General features: G+C 40.0%; 1 protein-coding gene across 1 annotated transcript in view; it reads right to left on the bottom strand.

Annotated features, from left to right (window-relative positions):
- Positions 1–20,206, bottom strand: part of GYG1 (glycogenin 1) — a 47,102-nt gene that overhangs the window by 16,784 nt on the left and 10,112 nt on the right. The window contains exon 4 of the mRNA XM_007502067.3: positions 19,881–20,043. Within this exon, the coding sequence (XP_007502129.2) occupies positions 19,881–20,043 (163 nt within the window). The remainder of the gene's footprint in view (positions 1–19,880; positions 20,044–20,206) is intronic.

Consider the following 20,206-nt stretch of genomic DNA (forward strand, 5'->3'; position numbering starts at 1 on the left):
AACCTCTCGATCTCATCTATACAAATTTTTTCCTGATTAGAAATATGACAGGTTGCAAAGGAAAGCATGTTGAGCTAGCGACAGACCAGAGATCATTGTTCCCCCTTTCTAAAAACAAGAACAGGCAGCAGCTTGGGCCCTGGGGATAGGAAGAAAGAAGTCAGAGCAAGCAGGCTGCATGTAGGCAGTTCTTTCCCTAAAACTTTTAAGCCCCAGCTTTTCCCCCAAACAAATCCTAAATTCAATCTGCTCCATCACCACCACATGGCTTTTCCCATGCTTGAAAAGATTGTTAGAATTTTGATTGGGCATATGATGGGGGGAGGGGGAATAAAATATTATTAAAAAAGAAATCCAATTGGGAATCTGTTTTTCAGTTTGGATAAGAGATCTGGAGATCAGGGTTTGGAGTCTATCAACTAGGGATAATTGTCTCTGTTCCACTACCATTAGGGTCAATAGATACCCTGAAAACACCAGAGGCATCCTTTTTGGACATAGTATGTACAGAGAATAGAATATATTATCCTCAACTAAGTTCATAGGACAAAAGAACAAAATCTAAGGTTTTAGACAAATGGATGGAAATTTGTAATTCAGAGTATTCAAACCAAAAAGCAAGAAAAAGTTTTGAAAGAAGTAGGAAGGGATGGCACTAGTGAAAAATAAGACTAATCTAATACAATGGCTGAGACTCTTGTACTAAGGCATCTGAGGCAAAAGATTGAAAATCAGCTACTATTTTTTTCAGTAGCACATAACTGGAAACAAAGTAGATCATCAATTGGGGTGGAGAAACAAATTGTATACATGAATTTAAAGAAACATTACTATGCCAGAAGAAAAACCTCAGAAGCTTGGAATGACATATGAATTGATGGAAAATAAAGTGAGCAGGAATCAGGAAAATAATACACATGACAACAATAAAAGTGGAAAGAAAAAAATAGCACTGAATACTATGCAATTATAAAATCCATACCTGGCCTTGAAGAAGAGATGAGGAGATACTTCCTCCCCTTCCTTTGCAAAGATGGGAGACAGGACTTTGAACTCCCTCCCTTAACAACCCTATTTTTTTAATTCTTTGTTATACAAGATAATTTTCTGGGTGGGGCAGGGTAGTAGGAAGAGGAAAGGAAGTGGAATGTGTTTGAAATGAAGGTGATATAAAAACAAAAGATAGAAATAACTTTAAAAAAAGAATTTCTGCTAAAATGTAAAATATAATTCAGAAACAAGAACTCCCAAGTCCTTTTCTTAATTGTATGACAGAATCATGGAATCTTAATGTTGGAAGTAGTCTCACAGACCAGCCCATATCTAGTAAAAAAATCTCCTGGACAACATACTTAATGGGATCATTTTGCCTTTGATAAAGACTTTCAGGGATGGGGAGCTCAATACCTCCCAAAGCAACTCTTTCCACTTTTGGACAGCTTTAATTGTTAGATTTTTTTAAACTGACAAAATACCTAAAGCATCCACTCACCAGTGTTTCTTGGTTGTGTCTTCTGGGACCAAATGGAATAAGCCAAACAAACCTGACAGCCCTTCCCTCAATCATGCCCCTTTTAATTTTTCTTTTTCTCTGAGCTAAACATCTCCAGTTCCTTCAACTGACTTCCACCAGGCATGATCTTGAGATCCCTGGCCATTGGGCTTTCACCAAGATTCCTCCTCTGCTTAATGTATGCAGAAAGCATTTCCTAAGGGCTTATTATATGCTGTATTCATTCATTCACCTGATAAAATAATTCTGAGATGCATACAATTCCACAAGGGTAGAGAATAAGGCAGTAGCTAATCTGAGAGCCATGAACACAGGGACAGGTAAAATGAGAAGCTCAGGAGACAAACTACTTCCCTCCTCCCCACAGAGCTATAGAAGTTCTGGGAAACTAGCAACCTTTTTACATCCTTAGCAATTTTAGCCCCAAAAGGGCCATTCTTTGCTTCCCACAGACATGCCTCTGACTTTGTAAAATTACGAGTGATTACAGATGTTAAATGCCAATGACTACGACCTGCTGATCTTGCTCAGATCTCAGAATCTGAGGATGATCAGAATCAGAAAAGAGTTCATTTGAAACCAGTTAAAAAGAAGGAAGAAGGAGGTAGAGAAGGAGAAGAAAGAAACTAACAACAAATGTCTGGAGTCTCCCAATCCTTTCTCTTTGGACTTTTGGTTGTTATACAAACCAATTTATGTTACAGCTTCAAGGGGTTAAGTTTTCCATGGGACTCCCTCTCTGTTTATTTAAATCCTGTCTCCTCTGTTCTTCATGGGAACCTCTGCATTCAGTGCTGTGTGGGAACATCACACTGCAATCTCCTTGCCTTAGTCCAAGATCCTTTCTTATTGCTACACTGATAATTTTCTTTAATTCAGATTGATAACAGACATGCCAGTAAATATTTTGAATTCATACACTTTTCATTATTATATATTGTTTTTTTTGAGTTCAAGCACATTTTCATCTTTAATCAGTTAATTTTTAAAGGCTAGATGTTGCTTTTTCTGTATCTTGTGCTGAATTGGAATGATTTAAAATAATATTGAAAGGAGTAGGAAAGAAAAGGGAAGAGAAAGAGAGGAAGATGGGGAAAGAGAGAGGGAGGAGAAGGGACAAGACAGGGAAAAGAGAGAAATTGAGAGAGGGAGGAGGAGAGAAAACAGGAGACTAAGAGGGAGGAGAGAGGGAGAAAAAGGAGGAGAAAAGAGAGAGGGAGAGAATGAAGTAGGGAAGAGAGAACTTACCTTGGAGCCAAGAAGTACTGAGTTCAAGTCCTCTCGCTAAGACAAAGTGCCCCGGGCCACTCTCTGGTTCTAATTATCAACATGCTTTTTGCTTTCATGACTGAAGCCCTAGGAACTATACACCAGTGACCACGTATCTTTCAGTCTAGCAGCTTTATTTAATCTGACAAGCTCAGGCAGTTCTAATCCCAATCATTTTAATGCATACAATTCCAGATAGCATAATTGCTCTGATCCTGCCAGGTCTGAGGGTGTGTCTGAAGCAGGTGGACCAGAGGGCACCTGTTTTGAAAACAGAGGCAGCTCCAAGAGTTTCTCATCCTTCCACTTGGCTGCTCAGATATAGTAATTAGTCACAGAACAGCATAGCATCCTCGAGGTGCTGAGCAGGGTGGGAAACTAGCAACTATGGAGATACTGTTGGATAGCTGGCAACAATGGTGCCCACTTTCCAAGGCAGAAATGGAGTTGTTGGGTAATTATCCACTTTTAATTTATGTACTTTTCCAACATGTGTGTCCTCTTCTAGCTGGCTGGCAGTGATGCCACAAACTGGAGGACTTGTCTCATCTACCACCTGTTTAAAAGCACCCAGCCCTGTTTCCTATCCAGATGGACTTTGGGATCCTTTTCAGGGAGGGTGCTATATCTGCATTCCTAAAAGAGGATGCATGGAGTAGGGTGGGGAGATTGGGAGGAGGAAAGGGGGTACTTCCAGAAGTGAATGTGATGTAAAAAATAAAAGGTATCAATAAAACTTACTCTAAAGAAATAGAAGAGGCAATTATAAGATGACATGCTAATGTATCGTATGACTTACACTAAATATCAGATCTAAGTTTGAGACTGAGGATGAATATGAAATTTGAAAACTTCCTATAATTTGTCCTTCTACTTCCTTAAAAACCTCCAGAAACTAGTCTGTAGTATCAGGCTACTTATCTAAGATCCAACTTTAAATTCCAACTTCTCAGAGCCTTCCTTTCCTTATCTATTAAATAGGGATAGTAAATATTTTCCCTGTCTACCTCATAGAGTTGTTGTGGGGAAATTATATTGCAAACCTCTAAGTGTTTTATAAAAACAAGTTACTTTTGTTATTTCCTTATTATTTGGAGCTTCAAGAATTTGTCAGGCAATCAATGTGGGACAGTGGAAAGAGCACTGTTTCTGAAGTCAGAAGACCTGGTTCAAATCCCATCTTGATCTCCCTGGGAGTCGAGCTTCCTCATATATATATAAAAGGAGGAGACTGGACTAGATGGATTCTGAGGTCCCTTCTAAATCCAGGATCTTGTTACTGTCTGGGTGATTAAAAAGAAATATTCATTCTTGATAGGTTGCTAAGTGAGTGGTACAGTAGATAGAATGCTGGGCTTGGAATTGGGAAGATTCATTTTCATGAATTCAAATCCAGCCTCAGATACTTACTAGCTGTGAGATCCTGGATAAATCACTGAACCCTGTTTGCCTCAGTTTCCTCTTCTATAAAATGAGCTGGAGAAGGAACTGGCAAACCAATCCAGTATCTTTGTCAAAAAAATCTCAAAATGGGATCAGAAAAAGTCAGACACAACTGAAAACAAGTGAACAACAACATGAATTCTTATCATTTCTCCTCGAAAAGTGTAGAGGAAAGCAGTGAACCTTTCTAATTGTGACTCACCCAAAAAGTATTGGGTGGTTTACACTTCAGTGGAACTTGTAGAATGTACAATTTCTGCCTTTAGCATCTTCCAGCCTAAGTCCAGGGTGGTGGAACTCACACTAATGAAAGGCATGGGAGGGATCTGATCCATTTCATTAAAGATCAGCAGACAAAATGTAGGAAGTTCACAGAAGATCACACACTTAAAGGGTTATGAGATCTGGTCTTTCAGAATTACTTTTTTTGCCCAAACTGTCACATTCCTCTGTTTCATATCAATCAGGTGTTTTCTCTTTTAGGTCCCAGTTAGGAGGTCTCTGACTCCTATTTTCCCCTCTAGTAGAGTTTGTACAGTTAAATTCACTGGTATGCCATCACTTCTTAAACACTGACTCCTTTCCTCCTGTGGAATAAAAATCATTGTGGGAGGGAGAGGAGGTGCAATCCCAGGACCTGTGGGGCATTCCCAGTGTGGAAATGCCCCTCAGTGAGGCATCTCAGCACCTCATCTGTAACAGTCTTAGAAGAGGTGTTCTTTGCCTTTTTTTTTTGTGCCACAGATCCCTTTGGAAGTCTCAGGAAGCCTATGAGCCCCATCTCAAAACAAAGTTTTTAAATGCATAAAATAAAATACAAAAGGAAACCAATTAAGTTGAAATGCATTCATCAAAATATTTTAAAAAGCAAGTTGGGGGACCCCCAATTAAGTTCTGTTTTAGAGAGTTATCTGCTGCTCAGAGAAACAAGGTAACCTTGATTGTACACATAAGATTTGCCAAAGGTAGGACCTAAACTGATCTTGTGACCTCTGAAGCCAGCCCATCTGGTTTGCCACGTTGCCTTTAATTATGGTAATGACATTTTGTATTATATCTTGATGATATAATGCATTATGCTATACATGTAATATTATGTATATTATACACATATTATACATATGGTATAGCTGAGTTATATTATACATGTAGCTTTCATTAGATAATGAAATATATTTATTATAGTTATAATTATATAATAAATATATATGATAATGATATAAAATAATATAATAAACATACATTGTAATTCATGTTATATTTAGAACAAATCATATTTACAGTGAATGATTATATTTATAAAGAACTATTAGGTAATGAATCATTTTATAAATATATATGTATATATACACAGACACTCACAGATACACTGTACAAATACACACACACACATATCTATACATACACCAAGCCCCACACTGTCAACAATCAGAAAAAAACAGCTTTAAAGTTTCTTTATAAATTTAAACTCCATAGTACTTTTTCCAGTGCTGGAGGGAAGAGGATGGAGAAAGATGAGGAGCTGCCAAGGTCCCGGTTTCCAGCCCTTTGAGTTGCTCTCAAGGGCATTTGTGTGTAACCATTCAGAAGAATGTGAGGCTTTGTCCCAACTCTTTCTCCCTCTTCTAAAGAATGTGTTTTGGTCTTCAGACACTAATTGGCCTTGACAGAAGGATGTGAGGTGAGCTAGTGGCTTTGTTTGAGAAAAAAAATCCTGGATTTCACATCACCTACTTGGGTGATTTTTCTCTGCTTTCTGGGCAAGGACAAGTCAAGAGTGGAGGGTAGACTGATTGATAGAAAAGAGCAACTCAGAGGAGTGAGGGCTGGTCTGGGAATCAGAAAGACCCGAATTTCACAAGTGACAACATATTTTGGAGTCTATTTCCTCAAGTGAAAAGCAATAGTAATAGGTATCATGTTGATTCCACAGGGCTGTTTGTGAGGCTCATGTGAGATTCATAAAGCACTTTGGAAACTTCACAACACTAGAGAGTATACAAAAGGGGCCTTGCATCCTAAAGGTTTACTAGTTTAAAAATGTACCACCACTTTTGGACACCCTTCCTAAATGCCAGTGGTGGTGGTGGTTGTTATTTTTAGGAAAGATGGCAAAATAGTTGATATAACTATTCCTAGGAGTTTGCATTTCTAGGGCAAATTTGTTAAAATTTATTTACCCCCCAAAAAGGAATTTTAAAATTGTTAGATCTCTTGGAAACTTCTTTAAATCCCATCACCAAGACTTTCTCTCAAATGGGCAATGGTTTACCACTGTCATTTTCTTTAAATATTGAGTATTTCCTCCTTCACCCCAAATGCTCCCCTCTTTCTAACCACCCTATTACTATTGAGGGTGCACTCTCTTCCCAGTCCTACAGGCTCATATCCTTAGTGTCATCCTCAATTCCTCACTTGCTCTAATGCCATAAATTCAGTCTGTTGCCAAGCCCTGTCCATTCTACCCTCCTAGCATCTCTCGAGCATGTTCCTTTCTCTCCCGACACACGCTATACTATTGGAATCTCCTGCTGGTAGGTCTGCCTGCCACAAGGTTCTCCCTCACTCCAGCCCATCTTGTAGCTCTATGTGATCCCTGTAGCTGGCAAATCATCTTCCAAAATCAGAGGTCTGGCCAAGTCAGCCCCCCTGCTCAACAAACGCCATTGCCTCTAGGATCAAACAGAAAATTCCATTTGGCATTCAAAGCCTTTCACGACCTGTGTCCTGCCCCTACCTTTCCAGGCTTCTCACAGCTTATGTCCCCAACACACTCCATGATCCAGTAATACTGGGTTCTTGTAGTTCCTTGAACAAAACATTCTGCCTCTGACTCCAGGCATTATCTTTGGCTGTTCCATCATGCTCGGAATGTTCTCCCTTTTCATCTCTGGCTCTTGGCTTCCCTGATTTCCTTTAAGCCCCATCTAAAAATCCTGCTTTCTCCTGGAAGCCTTCCTTGACACTCCCCCTCCCACCCCCACCCCCACAGCATTCAGGTGCCTCCATTCTGTTGATTAGTTCCCATTTACCCTAAATATAGCGTCTTTGTCCCTACTTGTTTGTATGTGGTCTCCTCCATTAAACTGTGAGATCCTTGAGGGCAGGGGCCATCTTTGGTCTTCATTTGCACCCTCCTAGTGCTTAGTATAGGGCCTGGCACATTTTTGTTGTTCAGTAGTGTCTGGCTCTATGTTGACAAAGTCAATGAAGTTTTCTAGGTAAAGATACTGGAATGGTTTGCCATTTCCTGCTCCAGTACATCCCCATTTTACAAATGAGAAATTGAGGCAAATAGGAGTTAAGTGACTTGCTCAGGGTCATACTGCTAGCAAGTATCTGAGACTAGATTTGAATTCTGGTCTTCCTAACTCTAATCTCATTACTCCTTTACCCTCTACCACCTAGTTGCTTGGCACATAGTAGGAACTTAATAGCTATTTTATTGTTTGATTGACATACATCTGAGTCTCTCAGGTGCCAAGAAAATTCTGGTTTAAATAAACAAACATTCTTCATTTTGAGGAAAAATTCCTGGTAATTTGTTTATATGAGATATTCTATAGAAAAGAACCCATACAGACCTGGCAAAGGCCATAGACACTCTCCTCACCCTTGTTTTGTTACTAGAGCCTCTGAATGTGGCACTGTGGAAGGGATCAGAAGATCTAGGTTCCCATCCTATTTCTGTCACTTTAGGCAAGTCAATTAACTTAAGTTTATCTGTAAAATGTGTGGGGCTCCTGACCGAGAAGTGACAGATTCAAGATAGAGAAGGAGATGTCCATTTTTAGACATGGGCAATGTGGGAATTTGGTTTGTGTGAGCATGCATTTTTCTATGAGGGAGGGAGGAAAGGAGGGAGAGAAAATAGATGCTTGTTCTTTGAAAAAATAAAGTGAAATGAAAAAAGTGAGTGGTGGTTGGAGTGGGCATCTGCACTTCCTTTTAGTTCTAAGTCAATGATCCCCTCAATGTCTGCTAGTTACAAAGGCAAGGGACACAGTACTACACTGGAAAAAATGATATTGGTTGGAATAGGAAACCTGAAGGCAAGAAAGAGCCAGAGTATGATTCTCTCTTGGGTGGAATTTCCAACAAATATTCTATGGGTTCCCTTTACACAGCCAGGACCTAGTAGAGGACATATGTATGTGTTTGCATATCTATATGCTTTTGGGGGGGAGGGGAATGGAGAGAGGGAGAAGAGCCTTTGTGGCTGCACCAGCAATGAAGTAACTGCTAGGGAATGCTGGGACATGCTTGCTGCCTGATTGACCGGAGGGATGTATGCAGAACATTCTAACACAATTCCAGCAGCTGCACTTAGACATCAGAGAAGGAGAGATCCATCCTGACACAATGAAAACAATCACAGGGGAAGATAAAATCTTCTCTGTGATCATTCCATTTCAGTGAGGCAAACAGCCCTCTGCCTGCCTGTCCTCCTGGCAAGCTCCTCTCTTTTCACGGGGAGGAATCTAACCCACTTCAGTCCCATTTGCAGAGAAGTCTGCTAGGATTTCAGTTCCATTAAACAGGGCACAAGAATGTTGGCAGGGAGAGGATGAACTTTTTGATGAATCGAAATTTAGGCTATAAACTCGTTTTTGTGGTTTAAACCCGTCCTAGGAAAGCTTAGTCCATCTTCTCGCCTTATTTAGGCACAGGAGGCCAGTGAATCTGCAATGTTTCAATATGGTCACCACAATGTGTGCAACCAGCTGATATGCTGCAAGAAGAGAAGGGGCACTGCCTCTGGGTCATTGTGAAGAAGAATGAAAATAATGCCCTGCTGTTAGCTCACTTTCTTACATTCTTTTTTCTGTCTACTTTCTAAATCCTTATCTTCCAGCTTAGAATCAATACAGTGTATTAGTTCCAAGACAAAAGAGCAGTAAGGGCTAGGCAATGGGCGTTAAGTGACTTGTCCAGGGTCACCCAGTTAGGAAGTGTTTGAACCCAGGACCTCCTGTCTCTAGGTCTCTCAGTTCACCGAGCCACCTCGCTGCCCTACTTTCTTACATTTTACACTGCCTAAGGTTGTGGAGTCATTGGTAGGCTTAGGATGTAGTTAACATAAAGAAATACCTTTTTTTTAAATGAAGCTACTTCAAATTAGAAGCCTCAGATGACATTTTTCCCCCTTCCAAGTCACCTCTTACTGCTAGCATGCCATGTTTACAAGAAATCAGAGAGGAGGCAGCTAGGTGGCTTAGTGGATTGAGAGCCAGAGCTGCAGATGGGATGTCCTGGGTTCTAATGTGGTCTCAGTCTTACTATTTGTGTGATCCTGGGCAAGTCACTTAACCCCCATGCCTAGCCCTTATTACTCTTCTACCTTGGAACCAATACCTGGAATTGATTCTAAGACAAAAGGTAAGGGTTTAAAAAAATAAAATACACACGCAAATTGGACAGCATTAAACTCCGCTCAAGGTTGAATTCTCAGAGAAACAGAATTTCAGAAAGGGGGGTAGGGGGCACTGCAATCAGTGTATGCAATCCATGCCTAGAAAAGAATCCCAACAGAAACACCGCCAGAAAGTGGTTAATCTAGCCTTAGACCAGAGACCTTCAATGAAGGAGAAAACCACAACTTCTTCTGGGGGCAAATCATTCCACTTTGGGACAGCCCGAATCATTAGGAAGTTTTTCCCGACATCAAGTCTAATTTATCTCCTTATGACTCCTACCCATGCTTTTAGATGTGCCCTCTGGGGCCAAAAAGAACATGTCTAATCCTTTTTTCCACATGACAGCCGCTCAAATACTTGTAGAGAGATATCATGCCCTCAATTGGTCTTTTCTTTTCTGGGCTGGACGTCCCCTAGTTCCTTCATCTAATCCTCATATGGCATGAATTTGAAGCCCTTAACCCTGCCGACCCCCCTCCTTGGGACACTCTTGGACTTATCCAGTGACCTTCCTAAACGCTGCTGCCTGGACTGAGCTAGACATGATCTGATCAAATGAGGTCATATATGCAAAAGAAATTTGCAAACCCAAAGTCTTGATTTAGATGTAGTTATTATCATGCTTATCTTCTGACCAGGGCACATCGGACTATTATCTCTTTATTCCTAGAAGACACGCTTCTCTCATAATGCAGCCCCAAATCCCATTAGCCTTGTTGGCTGCCATATCGCACTGTTGACATATTTAAGCCTGCTAAAACCCCGGACCTTTCAGAAAGACAAACCGCTATCTAACCACGCCTTCCCACTTTGTGTCTGGGAAGTCCATTTTTTGAAGGCAAGTGTAAATCTGGACATTTATCCCTATTAAATTTAATCTTACTGGATTCTCCCAGTGCTCTAGTCCATTGAGACCTTTTTCAGTGCTTGATTTTGTCAGCCAATGTGTTAGCTATCTCTCCCAGGTTTATGCCATTTGATGAGTACAACACTATGCCTTACCCATGCCATTGATTAAAAAAATAAAAATTAAACTCCAGGGAGCCACGTGCTGATCACTGGGACCTCTCCATTGGAGACCACCTGCCAAGCTGACAGAATCAGATCATCAGACTTCTGGGTTCTAACATCAAAAGTCAGAATCTATTTAATTATACTATTGCCCTGTCCAAAAATCTCTCTCTCTCTTTTATGTGAGAAGAGGAGCAACTAGGTGGTACAGTGGCTATGGCACTGGGCTTGGTGTCAGGAAGATTCATCTTTGTGAGTTCAAACCTGACCTGAGATGCTTACTTTCTACGTGACCCTGAGCAAGTCACTTCATCCTGCTTGTCTCAGTTTCTTATCTGTAAAATGAACTCGAGAGAGACTGGCAAAACCACTCCAATATCTTTGCCTTGGAAACTCTAAAATGGGGTCATGAAGAGTTGGACACTACCAAAATAAATCAACAACAATAACACAAAAATAATTTCCAAACAGTTTTGCCACAAGCTAGGTAAACTGGATTTCCCCTACCCAAAAAGGATATAAAGTCAGTCTGGAATAGCCTGCCCCAGAAACTAGGTTGGCCCTATGTGATCACTGCTGCCTTTCCTAGATGTTCACCAATTATTATCAGTATTATTAATATTTTTAAACCCTCACCTTCTGTCTTAGAATCAATATTGTATATTGGTTTCAAGGTAGAAGAGTGGTCAGGGCTAGACAATGGGGGTTAAATGACTTGCCCAGGGTCACCCAGATAGGAAGTGTTTGAACTCAGGACCTCTTGTCTCTAGGCCTGGATCTCAATCCACTGAGCCACCCAGTTGACCCCCCAATTATTATTATTTTTTAATTAAAAAAATTAATTAATTCATTTAGAATATTTTCCCATGGTTTCATGCTTTTTCCCTCCTCTCCTTTCTCCCCACTCCAGAAACTGATGAGCAATTCCTCTAGGTTATACATGTATCATTGTTCAAAGCCTATTTCCATATTATTCATATTTGCAATAGAATAACCTTTTACCATCAAAACCACAATCATATCCCCATTGCACCCCCCCAATTATTTTTAAGAAGTTAGTTGCCTTAGCATTTTGGCAGGTATCACAGTCAAGTTTGCTGGACTCTAGTTTGCAGGCACATTCTCCTTCATGATGATTTTTTAAAAATCAGCCATTTCTCAATATATACAACATCTTTTCACTCCATTCCCTATTGAACAGCTTCTTGTAACAAAGAAAAGGCACCAAGTAGAACAGATTGCCAAGATTCAATCAGTCAATTAATATTTATTAAGCACCTATTATTTGCCAGGGGGTAGCTAGGTGGCACAATAAATAGAATACTGAGCCTGGGTCAGGAAGACTCACCTTCGTGAGTTCAAATTCAGTCTCAGACACTTACTGTGAGACCCTGAGTAAGTCACTTTACCCTATTTGCCTGAGTTCTCATATGTAAAAATGAGCCAGAGAAGGAAATGGCAAACCACTCCAGGATCTTTGCCAAGATCTGCCAAGCCTAGATCAGGTCATGAAGAGTGGGACACAACTGAACAACAACAGCAACGTGCTAAGCACTGAGGTTATGAAAAAAAGGCTGTTAGGACTGAAAATACACAGGACCTTCTGCTATCGTATCTAAACCCCAGCCCAAACCTTTCCCCAGAGAAGGGAAGTGTGAGTCAATCTTATTTCCTGCTACTTTCAAACCAGACCCCTTAAAAAAAAAAGAAAAAAAAAACCAAGCCCCTTATGTGGCTGATCTCACTAGAGATCACTTAGAAGTGTCATAGTCATCTTTTTAGAGTAGAAAGAGTTTGTGGTCTGTGGTGAGAAGGCCTGAATTAAAATTCTCCTTCTATTTATTACCTGCATGATCTTAGGTAAATTGCTTAAGGTCTCTGGGACTCATCTTCCTCATCTGTAAAATGAGAGATTTGGACTTGATGGCCCCCAAGCTTCCTTTCTAGTTCCCGCCCCAGCCTCCTCTGTTCCTCCTCCTCATACTGTGGTGACATACTTTACAGAAATATCCTCTTCTCTTCACTTTCCAATTCCAATCAGTCTTTCAAGGTCAGCTGCTCTACAAAATTTTCTCCAAGTATTCTGGTCTACCCTGCTATCTTTCTCTTTATTCCTCATTCCAACAGTCCATTCCACCATTTTCTACACAACAGAAGTGCTGCTCTTATCCTCCCAAGTATAGTATGCTCCTCTTGAGTCATGTCTTCAAATGCTTCTTCATGGGACCCACACAGGACCTATCACAGTACTGGACCTGCAGGAGCCAAATCATTGATGATGGCATCCCTGGCATGAGGATCCCTTTTCTTAGGTAGCCAGGTGGTACAGGGGACTGTGTTGAAGTTGGAAGTCAGGCAAACATCAACTTGAATGCTACCTAGGAAACTTACTAGTTGTATAACTACAATTTGCCTCAGTCTCCTCATTTGTAAAATAGGGACAATAATATATTATTATAGATGACATATAATAGAGATGGTAATAATATCACTAGATGTATTAGATATATCATATATATAAAGTAGGGATAGTATATAATATATAAAATAGGGATAATAATACACCTATTTTTCAGGTTTTTGTGATGATCAAATGATATATTTGTAAAACACTGGGCACAATGCCTGGCACATAAAAGGCGCTTAATAAATTCTTATTTCTTTCCTTCCTTTCAGGCTCAGTTTCTTCATCTATGAAATGGATATGATAGCAACATTGTCTACCTCATAGGGTTATGAGAACATTATACAAAGCTCTTTGCCAACCTAGGGTGCTATGGAGATTCTAGCTTCTATTATTGTCCTTATGAGTGACTAAACTCCTCTTTCATAAATTGTATTACAAACAGAAGCATGTTTTTAATCCTACAGAGATTTGGGGGAGACCCAAGATGGGATCATGGAGAAATGTCTCCTTTACACACAAAATCAGAACCAGGAATAAGGCATTACATCTGTCTTTCCCTGTCTCCTATGTAGAGCCTGAGACTGTCCAGGAGAAGGCAGATGGGTCAAGAATCAAGGCACTTTTGACAAATTAATATACAGAATCACCAAAAGATGGTAGGAGAAAATAATATGCCAGGAAGGAGCCCTGGTTTTCAACAGCTTTTCTCTTTGAAGGGGGAAATGGAGATCATTTGGCTCAACAGTCAAATTGCCAGGGATCAGAGTTACTTAACTTAATTATATTTTTTCTCTACTTAGATTACTGGCCAAATTACTGGCCAAAGAGTCTGGCTATTTATTGGATCTGTACTGCCTTGGTTTTTTTTCTTTTTTTTTTAAAGCCCTTACCTTCCATCTTGGAATCAATACTAAGAAGAGCAGTAAGGGCTAGGCAATGGGGATTAAGTGACATGCCAAGGGCCACATAGCTAGGAAGTGTTTGAGGCCAAATTTGAACCTAGGACCTCTCATCTCTAGGCCTGGCTCTCAATCCACTAAGCCAGCCAGGTGCCCCCTGGGTTTTCTTTTAAGATCTCTTGCTTACGTATGCTAGTCCTGTCTTTTGCTCTTAGAAGATGTGGTCAAGGACCTGTCACTGGATTCTCTCTGTCCCCTACCCTATGACCTACCAACAGTTGGTCAGAAAAATCTTAATCTGAGCCTCACTTTTTTTTTTATTTTATCATAGATAGACTGTCTGGGTGGTCCAGCATTTAATTAACTTCATTAGAACTCCAGGCAACTCTTTAAGTCTATCTGCTTCAGAGCACTGGGACAATCTGCATTAGTTTCCTTATCAGAAAATCCCCAATAAAATCACAGGTCAAATCCGCAAATTTAAAAGTGAAGGATTACCTGCATGAGCATGGGCCAATGTGCCAGTCACCTAGCATTTATCAAATGTCTTCCATGTGCCAAAGACTGTGCGAAGGCTGGGGAAATGCAATAAATGGGTTTTACTCTCAAAGAGTTCACTGTTTAATTAAGAGAGGGACAACAAGCAAACACTTATGTACAAACAAGATACACACAGAATAAATGGAGGAGGGGGGCAGTCTCAGAAGGAAGGTGCTATGACTAAGGACTGGAAAATGTGTAGCTCTTATGGTATGATCTGGGTTAAGACAACCTGTGAACGCAGGTAGAACATCTTCCCAAAGTCGGTCAGTCAACAAGTATTAATTGCCACCGACATGCCAAATATTGTGCTAAATTCTGGGGAAATGATGAAGAGCAAAAGAGTGCCCCTGCTTTCAAGAGGTTCTGATGGAAAAGGGGAAGAGATGACTATGGATGAATATGTATATACAGGACAACTCAGAGATAATCAATAAAGGGAAGGTGTTACCAATAAGGAGACTGGGGGTGGGGGGAAGGTATTTAAGTATTTATTACTTTCAGTTTTCCTAATTAGATTTTTGCTGGTGAAAAAATGAACAAACAAACCACTGCCACCAGATAAGTCAAATACTTAATTTCTTTTACTATATCTAGATTATTAGTCTGATTAAAAACCATGCCAGTAAAGTGGAGACAACAATATAGGGGAGACTACATTCTTTTGCATTAGAGAGGTTATAAATATGTGAGTTGCAAATGCTTGACTGTCATCATCCTCTGTGGAGTATCAATGGACACCATCAAAACTTCATTTCTTCAATGAATTCAAGAGGTTGACCAAAGCTGACAAGCTAATGGGGTCATGTCTTACATACTCATCTGCAAAGCAGTTCCCTCTTTGAATTCCAATCCAAATAGAAAAAAAAAATGTTTGAAGATAAGCCTACTGCTTACAAGTTTACTGTGGGTTTGTGATATGGAACCAGCATCCTAGGCTATGGATAGACAAATATTGATGTAATTCTTTTCTTGAGTTCCATAAAAGAGCAAATACGGTTATTGGGAAATGTTTTGGCATATGATCTTAGTTTATAGAAAGGAAAAATGCCTGCAAATAATGAATTAAATGTAAGGATCTGAACAATGATGTCTTAGTAGACCATTTTACAGAAGAGGTGGGGACCCACAAATGACTGCAACTCTTTCCTTTACTACTAAAAAGAATGATTTCAGAAAATAATCCAAGGAATTCCTGGTTTCAGCACTCCTACTGATAAAGACACAAGTGTAGGGGCTCAGTAGATGACAAAATTTCAGAGTTGGAAGGTACAGTACAGCCAACTAGTCTAATATGTAACTGAAAAAAGAACTCCCTTTTCTATCCACTCAGTAAATCAGAAGTTACTTTTTCCCTGGAATCAGATGAAAATCTAGAACATTAAAGAGTTATCCATTGTTCTTAGACCTTCCCTTTGGCAACAAACAAATGTATTCTGTCCTCCTCTTGAATGCATGTCCCACTTGAGTCTTCCCTTCTCTTTAACTGTACCTAGTTCCTTCAAACAATCATTATAGGATGTTAACCAAGGACATGTGCCATTCTGGTTGAGCTTCACTGAAAGCCACTAAGATTATTTATCCAAAGAGTTAACTGAGGTCCCCACAGACAACTCAGTGCTTGGCAGCCAAGTGTGGGCTCACTTCGCTGGGCTGGATCTTAGAATAAACAGACACCAAGTCCCTCCCTCACTAGGCCTCTACTTCTAGTTTGGCAGATCCTACCAGACCTAGAGACTTTAAATCAGGGGCTGCCTTAATCCCTCCCAGACTCAGGGATCAGAGTTTTGGCGGAGGAATTTAATAATAATGCAGGTCAAAACAAAATAAAACAAGGTAGCCAACTATGGGCAATGTAAGCTAGGCATCTTTATGAAACAGAACCAAAATGTTAAAAGAGGACTCACAAAACCTTATGCCCTACTGCCTGAGGCATTACACCTAAAAGGTAAGGGCTTTATGCCAATTTAAAAATTCTAGGCAGAACAAAACTGTTACATATTCGGGAAATGACAAATTAATAACAGTTTATTTTGCTCAAACATAAAGCCTACACTTTCCAGAAGTAATAGTAGGTCACATATATAGAGCAAATACTTTAAAGGGTTTCAAAGTGCTTAGAAAATTCTGGAACTTTTGTCTATATAAAAAGTCATCAATAAATATTACAAACAGAATTGATTCGAGACAGCTAGCCTTTAAAATTTGAGTGATACTGATTAGCTTTTGTCTACTGTGAAGTTTTGCTGGGGTAGACATATGCTTGAGGGCTTCTCAAAGAGGCTTAAGGAATATTGGGCACATAATTCTATTATCTAATTGAAATTTTCTAAAAATGTTGATGTTCAGGGAAAAAAAAGTGTGCATTGCTTGTTGGAATTGTGATCTGATCCATTCAAGCCCAAAGGGCTCTAAAACTATGCAAATTCTTATTCCAGTAATACCTCTACTAGGTCTGTATCCCAAAGAGATCCAAAAAAGGGGGAAAGACCTATTTGACCCTAGAACTTACTGAGTTGCCCCCAGGCATGGATTCAGGAGCCCTTGTGAAAGCATTAAGTCCTGGCAACATCTCTTGTGGATTGACTGTCATGGACTCTCCCTTTCCTACTAGGACTTTTCTGTTCATGCCTTCACTTTCACTTCCTTGCCCTGCTGTGGAAGTCTTAGTTTCAGCCCTAATGGTAGTGAGTTGATAGGATGCCCTATTATAGAGATATCCATCCTGGCCCTTGTAAAAATGGACATTTGAACCCTGGACTTCAATTCCCAGAAGTCTTTGGTAGCTCCCAGAATTCGCTATAATCCCACCTGAATTCCCACCTGGGCTGAGAGCAGAAATTGTATTTAAGCTGACTCTCCATCTACTTTGGCTCTCTCTCTGCTTCGGCTTCTAGACACAAGCATCTCTCAAGATGCAGAGTAAGTGGCTGTGAATGGCCTCTGTGCCTAGACATGTGCTTTTCTTATTTTGTATTTTCTTTATTTCTTAATCTTTAATACACTGCTAAAAATATAATACTTTTAGCAGAGAAACTAATTTTAATCTTAATACCCTAGTGTCCAGAGCTGGGAGTCAGTGGGCTTCCCTAGTACTTTTTCTGGTTGTCTCTGCCTCTGGCTTCCTTGATTATATCCAGTTAAACTACAATTCTTTCTCTTTTGGGTCTTCTCCTAAGGGTCCATGGCTTTCAGTCTTACCTGGTTTATATTAATCATAACCAATGCCAACCACTTGACACATTATCTTAATTTCTCATTTAATTCTTTTATAAAGCCACTTTATTTCAGGAAACAGACTCTGAATATACCTACATACTTCAGGGAACTCCAACTTCAACCCCATAGAAGATCTTGGCTCCTTTTTTCTTTTTTTTTTTGTGAGCAAGCTGTCAAATAGAGGAGATATGCTAGGATTGAAGTGATTCAGAAGGGGCTACGTAGAAAGCTACACCTCCTGAATAGATACTACTCCATAAATATCTCCAAAAACAAAAAGGCAAAACTCTTCTCCTTGACAGGAAAAGGAAAAGGAATCAACCTCCAGTATATTGTTGGCAACAGCAATAATCCAGCCAAGAGCCATTAAAGACTAGACAAGGGCAGTGAAGGCAAGCATAGAAAAAAGAGAGATGAATCACTGCTTGGCACAATATTCCACAAATATACATTTAAAATGAAAGAGACAAAGATAAGGCTGCTGTATTTGGGTGGGGTGATGGATGCTTGAGGAGGGGCGTAACTAAGAATAATGTAGATACTATAAAGAGTCAAATTTGGATTTCATATTAGTGAAAATTTCCTCAGAGTTAGGGTTATCCCAAGGGCAGCTAGGTAGCTCAGTGGACAGAGCACTGACCCCAAAGTCCAGAATTGAGTTCAAATCTGGCCTTAGACATTTATGAGCTGTGTGACACTAAGCAGGTTACTTAGTCCTTTTAGCCTTGGTTTCCTTATTTGTAAAAGGAGTTGGAGAAGGAGATGGCAAACCACTCTAGCATCTTTGCCAACCCCCCCAAAAAAGGATCATGAAGAACTGGACATGACTAAAGTGATTGAACAAGTACCAAAAGGGTTATCTCAAAGTGGAATGGATTTCCATGGGAGGTTGTGGATTTCCCTTCACTGGAAGTCTTCATGCAAAGTTTGGTCAGATGTTTCCTTACTGAGGATGTTACAGAGGGCATTGTTTTTCGGGTATGGATTAGTCTAACTGGCATCTGATATCTCTTCCCCAGGTCTGCTATGCTGTACTTCTGATTATAGCAGGCCTTAGATTAAAGCTCAAGACAGAAAGACAGCTGGTGTGGGAGGAGGTGGCAGAAGGAGGGATAGGAATTTGAGTTGAAAACTTACTGATTATATTAAATTCAGCCTTTCTGGCATCAAACCGCAGTCTGCTTGTACTTCAACTGTCATGTTATAACCTTTGATATTGAGTCACTGTCTGGAAGATTTTTAGAGAGAGAGAAATAGTACCACCTCTGGCAGTTACTAACAATTCTGAATGGCTCATCCAGATGTCATGTTTGGGTAACTTCAGAAAGGCAGCCAGCCTATCCATTGGTTCCATTGGCAGAATCCTCCAATAAAAGGATAGGAAATCCTACCCAGGTGCAGTGCCTTTGGACACATAGCTGCTCAGAATATTGGATGGTTCCACAGTCATTTTTCTATTTGGTAACAGAGATTGACCTTCACCATACCCAGATAACAGGTTCACTGAAAATGGTAGTGGGCAAAAAATATTCATACAGATCTTTGATTTCTTCCCAACTCCACCTTTTAAAGTCTGAAGTCAATTTACCAAAATTGCTTTGAATTTTCGTGAGAGTGTGATAGAGCAGACAGAGAGCCATCCCTGAGATCAAAAAGAAGCCTGTGTTCAAGGTAGGTGCTGACCTGATTGATGAGAGTTTTGTCACCTAGAAGTTTCTTTATGCCACCGAAATCATAGATCCAGTTCCTATCCTCCTTCATGGAGGACACATTTTCTCTTAAATTCGAAATATTCTGTATTGGAAAAGACATGCCTTAATCAACACTGGCTGCTTCTGTTCAATTTGTGGAAATGGATATCCAGATCCTTGAGAATCAATTGCTTTTGGACTGAATTTAGATAAAATGAAAGCTATTCAAAATGGAGAGCTTGTGCTCTCTACTCTAATTGAACAAGCAAAGGAAAACCAAGACATTTCTGTATTAATGGGTATGTAGACAAAACACACAATAAGGGGGGGAAGCCTTTTCAATATTAAACTGGATTTGAGGTTTGATTGCTTTTCTTTCAAAAAATCATCACATCATTAAGTTGTCAGTAAGGATTTCCCCTAGAATTTGTAAGGATGGCTTATTAGATGCCCAACAAACAGGATACTTACCATCAAAGCTGCCTTGTTCAGAAGCCATATGCAACAGCTGATTATATGTTTCAATGGAAGGTCGATAAACAAAGACTCCAGAATTGAAACAGTCTGGCCACCCTGGGTCTGGTGCTGCTGATAGCTCTTCTCTCTCAAAAAGCTCATCAATATTTGTCAGTACCTAATTAAAAAGGAAAACAGGAAATTGATAGAAAGTTTCCCTGACAACATCCACTCCCTTCCACCCTTAGCTTTGAGATGGCACTTGTTCAAAGGCCCAGTTTGCAATAGAGAGAGACAATTTCTGCAATAAAAAGGGAAATTTTTTCCTTAGTAAATTCCTT

The sequence above is a fragment of the Monodelphis domestica genome, chromosome 8 (assembly GCF_027887165.1).
Source record: "Monodelphis domestica isolate mMonDom1 chromosome 8, mMonDom1.pri, whole genome shotgun sequence".
NCBI classification, from domain to species: Eukaryota; Metazoa; Chordata; class Mammalia; order Didelphimorphia; family Didelphidae; genus Monodelphis; species Monodelphis domestica.